Genomic DNA, 18,963 nt, shown 5'->3' with positions numbered 1-18,963 from the left:
AAAAAAAAAAAAAAGAATAAATGTGTCACTCAACAATGAATCAATTCTGTTAAGTCTGTTAAAAGTTTTTCTCAGCTCATGGAATCAACTCTTTTACAAAATGATCAACAAAGGCAGTTTGTCTTGAATTTATCAGTAAATGTATTTGTTAGACTTTGGGCTAACTTATGAAAAAAAATAAATTGGTACCATTTCTATTATGAGGCATACTGATAATTATTTATATACTTCTTCAGGAACTGCCTATTTCTACCTTAGCGGTGCTTACAGATATAGATATAGATATCAACCTAATGAACTGGCATAAATTTTATAAGAAAAAAACAACTAAATGCATTTAGTAAGTTTTATCTCATAAACAGATATTGATATGATTTCAGAGAATAAGACAAAGGCCAAATCACACAGAGCCTTTGAGGTCACAGTGAGCAGTCTGGACTTTTTTCTGAGGCAAAAAAGGTCTTTCGGGGTTTTGAGCAGGGAGTCATGTGATCTGATTCATATTTTTAAAAGATCACTCTTGCTCTGAGTAGATAATAGACAAAAGGGGAACAAAAGTGTATATCGGAGAGACAAGTTGAGAAACTTCTCAAGATAATATTAAGGTTGAAAAATATTATGCTTAAAAAAATCAACTGCACACCTACAGAAGGTAGGAAACTTGGCTTGATATCAAGTCACTGAAAAATATCTTGGTCAGTTTTATTAGAACACTGAAAACCACAGTATTGAGCAATAGTGTTTAATAACTTCTGTAAACATTGGTATAATCTAAGAGTAGTGAGGCTACTTAACCTCTCCAAGCCTCTGTTTTCCCATCTGTATAATAAAACTACCACCAACAACAATAAAAACATCTGTACATACAAGTTTGCTGTGAAAATGAAAGTTACACTACATGAGAGTTCTTTGTCAGCTGCAAAGCATTTGACAAATGTTGGTTTCATCACTGTATATTTGGGAAGAAACAGATGTACCATACTTGGTAATGACTGTGTTCTGTCCTAGCATACCTAACTCTATGCAAGATATACTGACTGGAGTATGGTCAAATTAATAAAGAGCTTGGAAACAATATAATATAAGGAAGAGTAAAAGGAACATAACATGCAGACTTTGGATTATGATTGCTGCCATCAAATATTTAAAACACTGTCCCACTGAGAGACCTGTTTCTAACACCCAGTAGGGGAGAACTAGAACCAACAGTGAGAAGTTATGGAGAGCCAGATGTTAACATAGAAAGAATAATTAGTGCTTTCCAGCCATAAAATGTACAGCCAACTAGCATGTTCCTTAAACTGTGGGGTGATCACCTGTTGGGTCTAATTTCCCTTTTGCTGGCTCCCTCTACCTTCTCTAGCTTTAAATCTTAAAGGTGTCTGGGATCTTAAACCTGGGATGCTTCTCTTCCCTTTCTATACTCAGTCCTAAGGTGATCTCATCCATACCCACAGCTTTAAATAGCATCTACACTGTCAACTCTCAGATTGATATCCCCTTCCCTGAGCTTCAAATAACAAACTGCCTACCTGTTTCTTCACTTGGAGATGTATTAGGCTTCTCAAACTTCATGTGCCCTACACAGAATGACTGATTTTCCCTTCAGTCTTCCCAGTAGATGGCACCATCCTTCACCCAATAACTTTTGGAAACTTAGGAGGAATTAATCCTTGCCTGTGCTTTCTATTACATTCCACATCTAATTCACTTTAATAATTTTTGAAGTGAACTCATTCTTCAGCAACTTTATCAGGTATACCATCGACATACAGCCTGAACCTGACCACTGTGACACCTCCACCAGTGCCCACGCCACTATCATCTCTCATCTGGAATACTGCAACAGTCTTCCAGTTGGTTTCCCTGCTCCCAGTATTGTCTCCCCATAGTCTGCTTTCTGGCCAGCTGCCAGGAGGATGTTTTTAAAAATGTAAATTAGAATTTGCCATTCCCTTGCTCAAACCTTCCACAGGAATCTCATCGTACTCAGAAAAAAATCCAAACTCCTTCCCAGAGACTACAGGGCTCTACGTGATCTGCTGTCTACATCTCATTTCTCATTTCCCACCACTGCCCCACTTGCACACACCCCTCCAGCCACACTGGCCTTCTTGCTTGGGCACAACAAGCTCATTTCCACCTCAAAATTCTTCATTCTTCCTATTCCTTCTAGATGGAATACTCCTCCCAAGATGTTTGCAAGATTTCCTCCTTCACTTCATTCTCTGCAAATGCCACTCCTTCAAAAAAACTTCCCCAACCAAATGATTTAAAGTAGCAAACCACTCACCTTGCTTCCTTCATTATTCTGACCCTGATTTACGATTTTTTAATTGATACTAGTAGAAATGCAAATCGATATTGACATTATTTTTGAAATAAAGCAATACCTTTTTAAAATCTTTTGCTTTTTATTTGGAAATAATTTCAAACTTGGAGAAAAACTGCAAGAATAGTATAAAGAACACCCATATATCACTTACCCAGATTCACAATTGTTAACCTCTTCCCGTGTTTTAGGTTGGTGTGATTCTTGCCAATGGCTACATTCAGGTTATGCATTCTTGGGCAGAATATTACATAGGAAATATTGTACCCTGCTCAGATATCCTATCTGGAAGCACACAGTGTTTATCTGCCCCCTATGGTGATATTAATTTTGATTGCCCAATCAACACATTATCTTTTGTTTTCCCTTTCAACTAATAAGCCAATCTGGGAGGAGATACTTTAAGACCATGCAAATATCCTTCTCCTCATCAAAACTTCCCTCTAGCAGAAGAGAGAATTAATGATATAGAAGACAAAATGATGGAGAATAAAGAAGCTGAGGAAAAGAGAGATAAACAACTACTGGATCACAAGGGGAGAATTCAAGAGATAAGTGATACCATAAAGCAAAACAGTATTAGAAAAACTGGGACCCCAGATGAAGAGGAAGGTGGAGGGGCAGAAGGGATACTGGAACAAATTACAGCAGAGAACTTCCCTACTTTGGGGAAGGGAACAGGCATCAAAGTCCAGGAGGCACAGAGAACCCCTCTCAAAATCAATAAAAATAGGTCAACACCCCGACATGTAATAGTGAAACTTGCAAATCTCAGAGACAAAGAGAAAATCCTGAAAGCAGCTTAGGGCAAGAAGTCCATAGCCTACAAGGGTAGAAACATTAGACTGGCAGCAGACCTATCCACAGAGACCTGGCAGGCCAGAAAGGACTGGCATGATATATTCAGGTGCTAAATGAAAAAAAACATGCAGCCAAGAATAATTTACCCAGCTAGGATGTCATTCAAAATAGAAGGAGAGATAAAAAGCTTCCAGGACAAAGAGAAACTAAAAGAATTTGTGATCACTAAACCAGCCCGGCAAGAAATATTAAAAGGTATCCTGTAAGCGAAGAGAGAGCCCAAAAGTAACATAGAACAGAAAGGAACAGAGACAATATACAGAAACAGTGACTTTACAGGTAATATAATGACACTAAATTCATATCTTTCAATAGTTACTCTGAATGTAAATGGGCTAAATGCCCCAATCAAAAGATACAGGGTATCAAAGCAAGACCCACTGATATGCCATCTGCAAGAGACTCATTTTAGACCCAAAGATACCTCCAGATTTAAAGTGAGGGGGTGGAAAACCATTTATCATGCCAATGGACATAAAAAGAAAGCTGGGTGGCAATCCTTATATCAGACAAATTAGATTTTAAACCAAAGACTGTAATAAGAGATGAGGAAGGACACTATTTCATAATTAAAGGGTTTATCCAACAAGAAGATTTAACAATTGTAAATATTTATGCCCCTAACATGGGAGCAGCCAATTATATAAACCAAGTAATAACAAAATTAAAGAAACACATTGATAATAAAACAATAATAGTAGGGGACTTTAATACCCTCCCTCACTGCAATGGACAGATCATCTGAGCAGAAGATTAACAAGGAAACAAGGGCTTTGAATGACACACTGGACCAGATGGACTTCATAGATATATTCAGAGCATTCCATCCTAAAGCAATAGAATACACATTCTTCTCGAGTGCACATGGAACATTCTCCAGAATAGATCACATACTGGGTCACAAATCAGGTCTCAACCAGTACCAAAAGATTGGGGTCATTCCCTGCATATTTTCAGACCACAATGCTTTGAAACTGGAACTCAATCACAAGAGGAAATTTGGAAAGAACTCTAATACATAGGGGCTATAGAGCATCCTACTAAAGACTGAATGGGTCAACCAGGAAATTAAAGTAGAATTTTAAAAATTCATGGAAACAAATGAAAACGAAACACAACCGTTCAAAATCTTTGGGATGCAGCAAAGGCAGTCCTAAGAGAGAAGTATATAGCAATACAAGCCTTTCTCAAGAAACAAGAAAGGTCTCAAATACACAACCTAACCTTACACCTAAAGGAACTGGAGAAAGAACATGTAAAGGAGAAAATAAAGCCTAAACCCAGCAGGAGAAGAGAATTAATAAAGATTAGAGCAGAAATCAATGAACCAGAAACCGAAAGAACAGTAGAACAGATCAACAAAACTAGGAGCTGATTCTTTGAAAGAATTAATAAGATTGATAAACCCCTGGCCAGACTTATCAAAAAGAAAAGAGAAAAACCCAAATAAATAAAATCATGAATGAAAGAGGAGAGATCACAACCAAAATCAAAGAAATACAAACAATTGTAAGAACATATTATGAGCAATTATATGCCAACAAATTAGGCAATCTGGAAGAAATGGATGCATTCCTAGAGACATACACACTACCAAGACTGAAACAGGAAGAAACAGAAAACCTGAACAGACCCATAACCAGCAATGAAATTGAAGCAGTCATCAAAAATCTCCCAACAAACAAGAGTCCAGGGTCAGATGGCTTCTGAGGGGAATTCTACCAAACATTTAAACAAGAATTAATACCTATTCTTCTGAAGCTGTTCCAAAAAATAGAAATGGAAGGAAAACTTCCAAACTCATTCTATGAGGCCAGCATTACCTTGATCCCAAAACCAGACAAAGATCCCACCAAAAGGGAGAATTACAGATATCAATATCCCTGATGAACATGGATGCAAAAATTCTCACCAAGATACCAGCCAATAAGATCCAACAGTACATTAAAAGGATTATTTACCACAACCAAGTGGGATTTATTCCTGGGCTGCAAGGGTGGCTCAACATCTGCAAATCAATTAATGTGATACACTATATAAATAAAAAAAGGGAAAAGAACCATACGATCCTCTCAACAGATAAAGAAAAAGCATTTGACAAAGTACAGCATTCTTTCTTGATTAAAACTCTTCACAGTGTAGGGATAGAGGGTAAAACCTCAATATCATAAAAGCCATATATGAAAAGCCCATAGCAAGTATCATTTTCAATGGGGAAAAACTGAGAGCTTTTCCCCTAAGGTCAGGAACATGGCAGGATATCCATGATCTGTTCTCAGAAAACTACAGGACACTCATGAAATAAATTGAGGAAGGACACAAAGAAATGGAAAAATGTCCCATGCTCATGGATTGGAAGAACAAATATTGTTAAAATGTCTATGCTACCTAGAGCAATCTATGCATTCAATGCAATCCCAATCAAAACATTATCAACTTTTTTCACAGAAATGGAACAAATAATCCTAAAATTTGTATGGAACCAGAAAAGACCCCAAATAGCCAAAGGAATGTTGAAAAAGAAAACCAAAGCTGGTGGCATCACAATTCCAGACTTCAAGCTCTATTACAAAGCTGTAATCATCAAGATGGTATGGTACTGGTACGAAAACAGACACACAGATCAATGGAACAGAAGAGAGAACCCAGAAATGGACCCTCAGCTCTAGGTCAATTAATCTTCAACGAAGCAGGAAAGAATATCCAATGGAAAAAAGACAGTCTCTTCAACAAATGATGTTGGGAAAATTGGACAGCCACATGCAGAAGAACGAAACTAGACCATTTCCTTACACCACACACAAAAATAGACTCCAAATGGATGAAAGACCTAAATGTGAGACAGGAATCCATCAAAATCCTAGAGGAGAACACAGGCAGCAACCTCTTCGACCTCGGCTGGAGCAACTTCTTGCTAGACACATCTTCAAAGGCAAGAGAAACAAAGGCAAAAATGAACTATTGGGACTTCATCAAGATAAAAAGCTTTTGCAGAGCAAAGGAAACAGTTGAAAAAACCAAAAGACAACTGACAGAATGGGATAAGATATTTGCAAATGACATATCAGATAAAGGGCTAGTATCCAAAATCTATAAGAACTTATCAAACTCAACACCCAAAGAACAAATAATCCAATCAAGAAATGGGCAGAAGATACGAACAGACATTTCTCCAAAGAAGACATACAAATGGCCAGCGGACACATGAAAAAACACTCAGCATCACTCGGCATCAGGGAAATAGAAATCAAAACCACAATGAGATACCACCTCACGCCGGTCAGAATGGCTAAAATTAACAAGTCAGGAAACAACAGATTTGGCGAGGATGCAGAGAAAGGGGAACCCTCCTACACTGTTGGTGGGAATGCAAGCTGGTGCAGCTACTCTGGGAAACAGTATGGATGTTCCTCAAAAAGTTGAAAATAGAGCTAGCCTACGACCCAGCAATTGCACTAGTGGGTATTTACCCTAAAGATACAAATGTAGTGATCCAAAGGGGCACATGCACCCCAATGTTTATAGCAGCAATGTCCACAATAGCCAAACTATGGAAAGAGCCCAGATGTCCACTGACAGATGAATGGTTAAAGAAGATGTGGTATACATATATACAATGGAATACTACTCAGCCATCAAAAAAAAGAAATCTTGCCATTTGCAAGGAAATTTACTTCCTACAGAAGTTTTGGAAAAGGCTATAAGAAAATAGTCCTACAAAGTATGATACTAATGAGGGCTAAAAGTGAAGTATACAACAAATGGTATGGGCCCTTCAAGGACACAGAGTGGATCAAGAATGTCTGTGGGGGATGTGGAGGTTGTGTCAGAGGGCAGGGTAGGCGATAGTTCTAAATAAAGACATTGAAAAAGGCATGGAAGTGGGGGTGAGGGTGGGGCGGGAGCTTAGGAAGTACAGGTAACAGGAGGATGAGGGAAAGAATAGAATTATGAAGTGTGCATGGCTACAAGTGGCTTGTAGGATCATCAAGCCGTCCCTCATTCCGTAGATGAAAATAAGTGATCCCTCTAATTCTATACTCATTCCCTATCCCCTTATTTGTCCTTCCCCCCTTTTCTCACCTGAATGCCATCCCTATCTTTCTGTTCTTTCCTCTCCTCCCCCTTCCTTCTCCACTATCTCATTTAACCCCCTTTTCCCTTCTTTCTTTTCCCTCCCTTCCTTTCTCTACACATACTCTTTTCTTCTCTCAGGACTGTATCTTTCTCCCTCTCACTTTGTCAAGAGTAGAATGAGATGGGATCAAGGCTGAAGGTGGAAGAGTTACCTTTATAGAGGAAAAAAAGCACAACCCCTTCTTCAACCCAAAAGGAAAAAAAAAAAACTAAAGGACTAAAGTAGAGCCATAAGAAGCTGGGGCTACAGTAGCTATAAATGCTCACATTTTAAAGAGCAGACCTTCGAAAAGCAAAAGCATGTATCAAAAAGAATTGAGGGATAAATCTGAGATTAAGGATTTGAGGAGAAGGGCTGGAACAGGTGCTACCTGGGGTGAAGGTCAATATGAAATTAATAAAAGAATTACTGGGGAATGGCAAAAGTCCAGCTCAAGCCCCACAGCACAATTTGCTAACAGGCTATAATTGCACAAATAGCATCATCATCCAGCAGGACTTCATGACCAGAGAACAAAATCAGAGACCCTTGAAAGTAGGAGGAATGCAGAGTGGGGATTAGCACAGATCAAAGAGACATGGAAGTCTGGGATAGTGATAAGACAGAACTGAAATGGGTCAACCATATAGGTCAGGCAAGATACGGGGCCCCCGGAATAGTCAGCCAAGAGAAGTAAGACCGAGTAATTGGAGGTCCCACTACAGGTGGGAGAAAGAATACAGGACTGTTTAATTGATGCACTAGCTACTTCACAGTATCTGCTTCCTTGTCCCATTACCCAAACCAGCCAGGTTAGTTGGGGGAGGAAGGAGAAAAGAAGCATTAAGCTGTATAATGAATAAGACAATTATCCCTACACACTTCATGGAGCACAGCTGCTCATTATTCCAAACATACAGGTTCTTCTAAAAATTGAGGTTTCAAGGAGAAAAGAAAAGCTAGAGAGGATGAAAGGCAGAAAAAAAATCTATCTTAGAAAACTTAGTTCCAGCTAATTAGTACCCTATTGCTTCTGAACAACATCATATAAGTCCAGTTCTTTATCTCTTCTACACCTTAAAGGAGATGATACTATGTAGGAAAGGAAATAGGAGAGAAAGTAATCTGAATTCTCCCTAGACCAAATACTATTGGCAATGAGAACTATGTTTAAAGACAGCCCCCTTAGATTTTCTTCTTTTTAAATAGATGTCATAAACACTATTCAAAAGTCAATAAAATCTGCGTCAAAGACTTCACGTTCCTAAGCTCCTTATTTTTAATTTGTCCCTCCCACCTTCAGTGTCTATCACTCTCATTACTTTTTATTCCTAAACTATCACCGGTTTGCTGTGGTAAGACGTGTCTTCTAAGAGCTGCCATTAGGCCTGAATTACATGTTTATACTTCATCAGTGTTATTTTCTGTAGCAAAAAATAATCTTGGGAGATTTTTCCCACTTAAAAAAATGTTTAATGATATTTTATAAAGCTAGCTATGTTAAGCCTACCTACATGATGTTAGACCTTTGTTTGGAGTGAGATGGGGAAAAGGCTAAGGCCAAAGGCAAAAATTTGGGGGCATATTTTGCTCTACTTTTATAATACATTATGTGTTCAATATAATAGAAATGGGATTTCTAGGTGTTTATTTAAGAATACATTTCATTCAAGCTAGAAGTCTGGAACATTTGTGTTTTGTAATTAATAGCAGCTAACTAGAAACAGAAAATATTGTGTGTGCTAATCTCAAATGCTCAATGGAAATACTCTTGTTTTAAAAATAATTTTTTAAGGGTGCCTGGGTGGCTCAGTCAATTAAGTGTCTGCTTTCAGCTCGGGTCATGATCCCAGGGTCCTGGGATCTAGTCCCGCATCGGACTCCCTGCTTAGCAGGGAGTCTGCTTCTCTCTCTACTTTTTCCCATTTGTTAAAAAGATTATCCTTTCTTCATTAAAATCTTTGCCATTTGTGAAAAAAATCAACTGATCATAAATGTGTAGACTACTTTTGGATTCTATATTCTATTCCATTGACCTATCTACCTGTTCATCTTTGTGCCAATACTACACTATCATGATTACTATAGCTTTATAAAATGTTTTGAAGTCATAGTGTAAATCTCCCAACTTTTTCTTTTTTTTAAATTTTATTTTATTATGTTATGTTAATCACCATACATTACATCATTAGTTTTTGATGTAGTGTTCCATGATTCATCGTTTGCATATAACACCCAGTGCTCCATTCAGTACGTGCCCTCTTTAATACCCATCACCAGGCTAACCTATCCCCCCACCCCCCTCCCCTCTAGAACCCTCAGTTTGTTTCTCAGAGTCCATAGTCGCTCATGGTTCCTCTCCCCCTCCGATTTCCCTCCCCTTCATTTTTCCCATCCTACTTTTTCTTTTTAAAATTACTTTGGCTATTCCAGCTCTCTGCATTTCCTTATGAGCTTGTCAATTTCTACCAAAACCTTGTTAGAATTTTGATTGAGATTGCACTGAATCTGTAGGTCAATTTGGGGAGAACAGACATCTTAATTTCCAGTCTTCATCTATGAACATTTATCATCTATCCATTTATTTAAGTCTTTGATTTCTCTCATCAGATCTTTTTGTAGTTTTTAGCACACAAATCTTGCAAATATTTTATTAGATTTATACCTAAGTATTTCATGTTTCTGTTGCTATGATAAATTGTAGTTTTTATTTTATTTTTTAATTTTTAAAAATATTTTATTTATTTATTTTGAGAGAGAGAGAGAGCATGAGCTGGGGGGAATGGCAGAGGCAGAGGGAGAAGAAGAGTCCCCGCTGAGTAGGGAGCCTGACAAAGGGCTCGATCCCAAGACCCTGAGATCATGACCTGAACCGAAGGCAGAAGCTTAACCAACTGAACCACCCAGGCACCCCTAAATTGTAGTTTTTAATGATAATTTCCAATTTTCATTGCTAGTTCAAAGAAATATCATTGATCTTTGTACATTTTTTATAATCATGCATCAGCAAATTAGATTTAAATCAATCATCTTATTTCTTTTTTGTTCTTTTTGCTATTGTTAGCCCTTTTCCCCTAATTTTCTACTTGCTTTTGGAATAACTGAGTATGTATTTAATTTAGTACTACTTAAACATATTTTAATGGTTACTCTAGAGTTTACAATATACATCTATCCCTTACCATCATCCACTTTCAAATCACATTATATCATAACATATACTGTAAGAAGCTTTCATCAGTATACTTTCAATTCTTGTATCTCATTTATCATGCTATCGTTGTCATTTATTTTTATAGTCACTAAAAACAATATTTTTGCATTTGACAGTTAATTATCTTTTATAGTGACCAAAAAAATAAGAAATCTTTTATTTATACCTTCACTTTAGCCAGCTCGGAAGCTCTTCATTTCTTTGTATAAATCCAAGTTTCTATCTGGTATCATTTAATTTCTACCTGAAAATTTCCTTTAAGGTTTTTCGTTTGTTTGTTTGCTTGTTTGGGTACATGCCTGTCTCTCAGGTTTTGTTTACCTGGAAAAAAAGTATTTATTTTGCCTTCATTTTTGCTGGATATAGAATTCTGGGTCGACTGAGGTTTTTTTGTTTTTTCCCTTTCAGCACTTTAAAATGTTACTGTTTTGTCTTCTGGACTATATGTCTTATAATAAGAAAAGCTGACATATTTCTTATATTTGCTCTTCTGTAAGTAGTCTACCTTTTTTCTCTGGCTTTCTTCAATATTTTGTCTTTGGTTTTTAGCAGTTTGAATACAATGTGTATAAGTATTTTTTCTTTTAATCTTGCTTGAACTTCCTCTGAGATTCTTGGATTTGTGGTTTAATGTTCTGTTTTTCTTATAAAATTATTGGTCATTATCTCATCAAATATTCTTACTGTTCTGTTTGCTTTCTCTTTTCTTACTGGTATTCCAATTCCATGTGTGTTTGGATATTTGATATTGCTCTTGAATGCTCAGATTTTTTTCACTCTTCTTTCTTTTTGTGTTTCAACATCTACTGACTGTTGCCAAGTTTACTGATTCCTTGGCCGGCTGAACCTGATAAGCCTGATTAAGTCATTCTTCATCTTTACTACTGGTTTACTACAACACTTCTATTTGAAGCTTTCTTATAATTTCCATCTCTCTGCTCAAATTCCCATCTGTTCATGCATGTTTTGTCTATCTTTTCTACTAGGGTCTTTAACACATTGATCATAGTTAATTTTAAGTTCCAATATCTGAGTCTTCTATGAGTCTTGTTGTCTTGACTGCCTGGTCTCTTAAGAGTGACTTGTATTCTTGCGCTTTTTTTTTTTTTTAAGTTTTATTTATTTAAGTAATCTCCACACCCAATGTGGGGCTCAAACACACAACTCCGAGATCAAGAGTCACACACTCCTCTGACTAGGCCAGCCAGGAACCCCTTTTCTTGCTTTTTTTATGCTTGAGCTTTTGACTGAATGCCAGACATTTTGTGTAAGACAACAGAGACTGAGATATGTAGTATTTGAACGTGGAAATGGGAACACTTTTTCTTCAATTAGGCTATTAGTATGAGAAGTTGAGTAAATCAAGTCAGGAGTTAAGTTGGCTTTGAGTTTTGTTGTTGCTGCAGTTAACTTTGGTGTACCACCAGCTTCCCAAAATGCTCGAGCGTCACTTTGTGTTCAGCATAGACTAGGATGCCAGAGTGTTTTTCTTAATGTTCCTGTTCCACCTTCACCTTTCAGCCTTCACTGAACTTCTGTTCCAGACAGGGAGTGTTTCTCTACACTCTTGTGCCTTGACTATATTAGACTGCTGCTGCTTGTTACTCACTATTTGTTGCTCACATGGTGAGAGATACAGAAGGGATAGTTTTCTGTTGTCCTGGTCCAGCCTCAGTCCCAGGCAGATCCCACACACCTGGGTCTTGTGGTGGAGTTTTCTCAGTGATCCTGTCTCTCCTCCCTGTGGCAGCCAAATTCTGCCTTGTCCCTTTAGCGAGTTTTATGGAGGAGACTTTCCTACGCTTCTGCCAGCAGTGAGAGACTTTTAATGGTATTAATATAAGATTTTGGGCCTAAGACTATTTCCTTCCTCTTCACCAAGAGTGGATGTTTTTTTCTTTACACTTCTGGCAGCCACAGTGGGTTTTCACCTGTGCTCCAGAGGTGATGGATATGCTGCCCCTTTCCCAGTGACTTAAGAATTTTGTTCTTATGTGAAAAGGGTCCAAATGGGGCATCTGGTCTTTCTATTAAGTCGAAGTCCCTCTTCTTCCGGGCCTGTACCAGTGAAGGATAATCTGTCTAGTCTTCTATCCTGCCTCCCAAACTTTCCTGTTCTAGAGGTCGTGGAGAAGAGACTGCAAGTGAGCATCAACTCCCCTCGTATCTGTAGCTTTGATGGTTTTACACTTGGCCTTTAGCAACCCATTGAAAAAGTTTGGCCAAATATATCTTACCCACTTGCATGGTGCCTGGTGTGTCTTCCTGTGACTATGCTCTGGCACAGTGAGATAGTGCTTGTGTCCCATCTCTTTAGAGGAGTCTGTATTTCTTGGACTTCAGGCTACTTAGTTGCTCTGCATCACAAGCTCTTTGATAGGTTCAAGAAATGTTGTGATTTTGTAGTTTATCTGACATTTTATGATAGTTAGGGTGGAAGTGACATTCTTTCTACTTCCCTCATCCAAGGCAGAAACAGAACTCCCCAATTCAGAAACATTTTAAAGTGAATTTCTGTTTTATTAATCAATAATAGCATGAATTTGTAGAAGACACATTTACTCAGACAATGCTTATTACACATTTGGATTTGTGGAATTTTGGCAAATGTATTGGTCTGTGTCCCATCCCCTCCCTATCAGAGATCTACACACATGATTTTGATATCACTGTCATACCTGAAGAGAAAAAAATGAACTCAAACTTTTAATTGTGATTTTGAAATAATTGAGATCAATTATAATTTTGACAGCTATCATAATTTAGCTATATTTCAAATACAAAGGGAAAAAATTTACCACTTTATTAAAGAACAAAAATGATTTCATTTGCACATGTGGTCAGAAATAGCTCCTAAATATACATAACACAAATCACAATCACTGTATGTGAGATATAAAGGGTGCTAAAATGGCTAGGATTAAACTCAGGACATAATGTCAAAAATATCTGTGATACTTTAAGTATATTTCCCACAAAAATGTAACCTGCTTCTGATACGTTATTATAATTATACTTATTATTTTTAGCACTTTGATACATATTTACTGATCGATATATATAGCCTACAAATATAAAACCTGAAGAATGATGTGATTTTTTTTAAGATTATTTATTTTAGAGAAAGAGAGCATGGTAGGGAGGGGCAGGAGAGAGAGTCCTAAGCAGACTCTGCACAGAGTACAACTTGGGGCTCAGTCTCATGACCCTAATATCACGACCTGAGCCGGAACCAAGAATTAGATGCTTAACCAATTGCACCACCCAGGTGCCCCAAGAATGCTGTGATTTTCAAGCAAATTGACAACTAATCTGCCTAACATTTAAGCACAAAACATATGATCTAATTTTCCCCTTTGATTAGAGTATGTAAAGCATGTTTGACTTTCTAATTATTATTTATTATGACGGTCTTAAAATTTTAAGAGAAAAACTAAAGAGGAAAATATTTTTTTAAAGATTATTTATTTATTTATTTGAGAGAGAGAGAGAAAGAGCAAGCACACAAGCAGGGGGGAGGAGCAGAGGGAGAGGGAGAAGCAGATTCCCCGATGCGGGGCTTGATCCCAGGACCCCAAGATCATGACCTGCACCAAAGGCAGCCGCTTAACCAACTGAGCCACCCAGGCACCCCAGGAAGAAAATATTGTTTTTAAAGTGAACTATTTTGTGTTGGGAAAACTGGATAGCTACATGTAAAATAATGAAACTGGCCCACTTTCTAATGCCACATACAAAAATAAATTCAAAATGGATTAAAGACCTAAGTGTGAGGCTGAAACCATAAAAATCCTAGAACACAAGCAGTAATTTCTCTGACATCAGCCATAGCAACACTTTTCTAGACATGTTTCCTAAGGTAAGAGAAACAAAAGCAAAAATAAATTATTGGGACCACATCAAAATAAAAAGCTTTTGCACAGTGAAGGAAACCATCAATAAAACAAAATGGGAGAAGGTATTTGCAAATGATATATCCAATAAGGGGTTAATATCTAAAATATATAAAGAACTTTTATAACTCAACACTAAAAAACAATCTGGTTAAAAAATGGGCAGAGGACTTAAATAGACATTTTTCTAAAAAAGATATACAAGTGGTCTACAGAAACATAACAAGATGCTCAACATCACTAATCATCAGGGAAATGCAAATCAAAACCACAAGGAGATATGACCTCATATCTGTCAGAATGGCTAAAATAAAAAAGACAAGAAATAACAAGTGTTGGCAAGTATGTGGAGAAAAAGGGACCCTTGAATACTGTTGGTGGGAATGTATATTGTTACAGCCACTGTGGAAAATACAGAGGTCCTCAAAAAATTAAAAACAAAAATACCATATGATCCAACAATTCCACTACTGGATACTTAACCCAAAGAAAATAAAAATACTAATTCTAAAAGATATATACACCTCTATGTTTATTGCAGCATTATTTACAATAGCCAAGACATAGAAGCAACTTAAGTGTCCATCGATAGATAAATGGATAAGGAAGATATGATATGCAGGTGCACACACACACACCCCACAGCAATATACACAGTCATAAAAAGGGGTAAGATTGTGCTATCTGAGACAACATGGATGGCCATAGAGGGTATTATGCTAAGTGAAGTAAGTCAGACTAAGAAAGACAAATACCATATGATTTCACTCTTACTTGTAATCTAAAAAATAAAGCAAATGAATAAACAAAAAACAGAATCAGACCTATAAATACAGAGAATAAACTGATGGTTGCCAGAGAGAAGGGTTGAGGGGAAATAGGCAAAACGGGTTAAGGAAAGTGGAAGATACAGGCTTCCAGTTACGGAATGAATAACTCACAGGAATAAAAAGCACAGCATAAGGAATATAGTCAGTGATATTGTAACAGTGTTGTAGATAGTAGCTACTTGTGATGAGCATAGCATAATGTATAAACTTGTCAAATCATTATGTTATACTCAGAAAACTAATGTAACACTGTGTGTCAACTATACTGATAGACTGTAAAAAGATACTGATAGAATGTAAAAAAAATAAAAAAATAAAATGAACTATTTTAATGCATTACTTTATAGAATTTAATTGTTCCTGGGTTTATAACAAATAAGTGGATTTAAAACTAGTCTCTCATTAATATGGAAGAAAGTTAACTTGCACAGTAAAAGATGCAGTAAAAGTTAACTTGCATAATAAAAAGGAAAAAAATTAAATGACTCACTAAAATCACTTAAACGGTTGCTTTCACTATAAAATCATTAATCAAGACCTAGAATCAGATAAGTGGTATCATATGGTTGAAAATATACGCAATGAATTCAATACCAAATGAGAGTTTCACTCTTATATTCCAAAGACAGTCATCTGTCAGATCAATTTGATTTCTCTCTTTTATATTAAAACCTGAAAGTCATAATCAAAGAGGGAGAAAAACAAGGATTTTACAGATTTCTTGGAAGCATAGTGCTAGAACCCATGTCCTACCAAATCTTTGGTCAGTTTTTAATGATCATTGAAAGAGCTGCTACTGCTAGTAAGCTTCTTGATTCTTTATATACACATATTAAACTAATACACATTTCAAAGTGAAATAAAAACATGATACTTCCCCCTGCAATAGTCATAATTTGGGGTTCAAGTATTCTTAGAAGCATTTATCTGTCAGAAAAGATGGTTTTGATTCCCTTGTGATAAAGGGAATCTTGAAGGCCTCTGTATGAGAGATAGGATTGAATTCCTTCAAGGTCACCCAAAGTCCTGAGAGTCCTAGAAGATCATTTTGGCACTCCGACTCTCCTATTCTCTGAAATGTTTGGCAATGTCTTAGAGTTGCATCAGAGAAAAAAAATAAATCCCACAAAATTTATGGGAAAAAAGTCATAACTGACTGTATTTCCCAAGGTAATCATATTCATTCAAAAAATTTTCAGTATGGAGATGTGTATCAATTACAGAGTGAAACATTTAGCTTCTATTTTAAAATGTTCTATTTATAGCTTACTGGGTATTTATTTGTCTCAGTCAAAACTGATACAGGTCTGCTTTCCTAACTTCTGTACTACATATAAAGTTAAGTGAAAAAAAAAAAATTACATATATTAAGTCCAAATGTTCTAAATTCTTTCTAGATAAAACTTCCTTTAAAGGGCTAACATCTTGGTTTCTTTTATTCTTATGATTTTTATTGACTTATTAAATGTTAATTAGACATTATTTAATGACATTGTACTTAATGACAGCTCGTTGTGAGTCGTAAGAATTTAACTATTGCCACCTTGTGGTCAGATGTTCATATATGTGACACAGAAAACAATGTCACTTTCCTAGAGAGATACTTTAAAATCTTACCAAACAAATTTTCCTATCAATTGAGAAAAATTATTATTTCATTATATACAATATCTCCCAAGGAGACAAAATTTATTAATAATTTTAAGAAATTATAACTTTTAAAAACCTAACTTAAATATATAGTATTTGACCATGAATGGTAACAGTACTCAGCAGAAGGACATCAAGTCAGTCCTGATATTATCTTAGAAACATTTATTTGCTCATATCTATATACTGTCATGATTCAGTTTTAAATACTATAAGAGTTTTACAAGCAAGTTTTCATGGGATTCTAAAATACAATATTAATACTACTGTACCATGGTTAGGTTGAAAAGGTGGTCAGGAAGGCAAAGTTCTGAGAAGTTGGAGCAACAGAGGAACAGAAAACAGAAAAGTGAAAACCTAAAACCTACATAGCATAATTTGAATAATTATCTTGAGTACTTCCTCGTTTAAGTCTTCCCTGTAACACTAACTGCTAAGTTACATTTGCAATTATATTGGCATTCAATAAATGAAACAAAAAACACAATTATAAAAGCAAAGAAAAACATTCTACTCCTCAAAACATTCCTAATACTTCTTCCTAGATTGTGGAAATAAAGTTTTAAAACATAAGGTATCTTAATTTCTACTGCCAAGTTTCAGAATTTGGGTTATATTTAATTGAAATGACTAAGAAGCAAGAAGGTAAATAAAGCACAAAGCCAACAGTCTTTCAGAAACATAAAGGCAACATCAAACTGCTGTGACGCTGTTGGTAGAGATGAAGTTCAACCATACAACTTTGAGCAGTACAAAAAAGGTCATTCATATTAATAGCATTTAGCGTGAGAGTCCTTGGTTTTCTTACGTTGTACTTATTGTCAACATCACCCACAACACTAAATAGCCCTTACAAAAAGCACTTTACAGCCATAGACCCTGCTTTTATCATATTACAATTTAAAATAGACAACTATGACACAGATATAGGCCTATACGTAGATAAAAAGGCATTCAATTGTACCAGAACCAAAGGGTAAAATTAAAGGAAAAACACTACCTAAGAATTTTAACAATCCATTAGAAATAGTGTTTATTGGTAAAAAGAACACACATACAGTCAAATATGATACCAGATTCTTTATCCCAATGGACCAAGAGAACACAAAAAAAACTATAGACAAGAATGAGATGTATATAAAAATAAAGAATTCTCATTATTCAATATCAGGACAAGTATCAAACTATTATATTACAAGAAAACAAATCTTACCTTGTTGCTGTGAAAGTGAAGTATCAGATTTATTTCTTACACGTATTAAACGACTTTGTGCTGGCTTACATTCAACTTGCTTAACATCTTGGTCATGCTTTTGTTGGTATAAAGAATTTAAGACATGAAGTCATAATATTGCTTTTAAAGTTACTTAAAGATTTTTGAGCAATAAAATTATTTAGATGTTTCTTACATAAAATTTGAATATTATGCATGCTTTCTAATTGCTAAATGGGTGATAGAGTACATATTACTAATGAAAAGATATTGGAAATAAAATCTTTAAAAAGATTTGGATATACACAGATTTCAAATATTCAAATTATTTCTATTTTTACTAGAGAATTCAGATCTCCTTATAAATCAAACTATTCTAGATATATACACATGATGGATTTAGACAGGATAAAAACTTAATTTGCTTGTAAGCTCTCCCATATAACCACTTTTACACAAAACGAAAATCTGCATAATGCACTGTAATTTTCGAAGAGCTTTTATATATAGTAACATCATTTAATTCTCACAAGAGAATGAGTAGGAATTGTTACCCTCCTTCACCATTCAAGAAATGTATATTCTACCATAAGCCCTGTCGTCTCTCTTCCTTACCTATAACCTAACCAAATTTGAAACTGACAGTAGTCACACATTTTTTCACAATCACACATCACGAATTGTGAAGCCATTTTCTTTCTTCCTTTTCCTGCTTTATGGGCTTAGGTATGAATGAATTCCTGAAAACAGCTATCAGATATACTTTGACAGGAATTTAAAAAGCTATCTCTGGATTCTTATCAATGACCAGGTGACCCACAAGCTGAACCCAGGCAATCAGAGGCTCCTTACT

The 18,963-nt window shown here is 36.0% G+C and overlaps 1 protein-coding gene across 1 annotated transcript in view; it reads right to left on the bottom strand.

Moving 5' to 3' along the window:
- Window positions 1-18,963, bottom strand: part of LOC102735413 (protein TALPID3) — an 83,532-nt gene that overhangs the window by 17,743 nt on the left and 46,826 nt on the right. The window contains exon 18 of the mRNA XM_081830446.1: window positions 18,111-18,207. Within this exon, the coding sequence (XP_081686572.1) occupies window positions 18,111-18,207 (97 nt within the window). The remainder of the gene's footprint in view (window positions 1-18,110; window positions 18,208-18,963) is intronic.

Source organism: Leptonychotes weddellii, chromosome 9 (assembly GCF_054177405.1).
Source record: "Leptonychotes weddellii isolate Sample4059 chromosome 9, ASM5417740v2, whole genome shotgun sequence".
Lineage (NCBI taxonomy): Eukaryota > Metazoa > Chordata > Mammalia > Carnivora > Phocidae > Leptonychotes > Leptonychotes weddellii.
The sequence above is the reverse complement of the archived record's forward strand: the minus strand, read 5'-3'. Positions and strand labels throughout refer to the sequence as shown.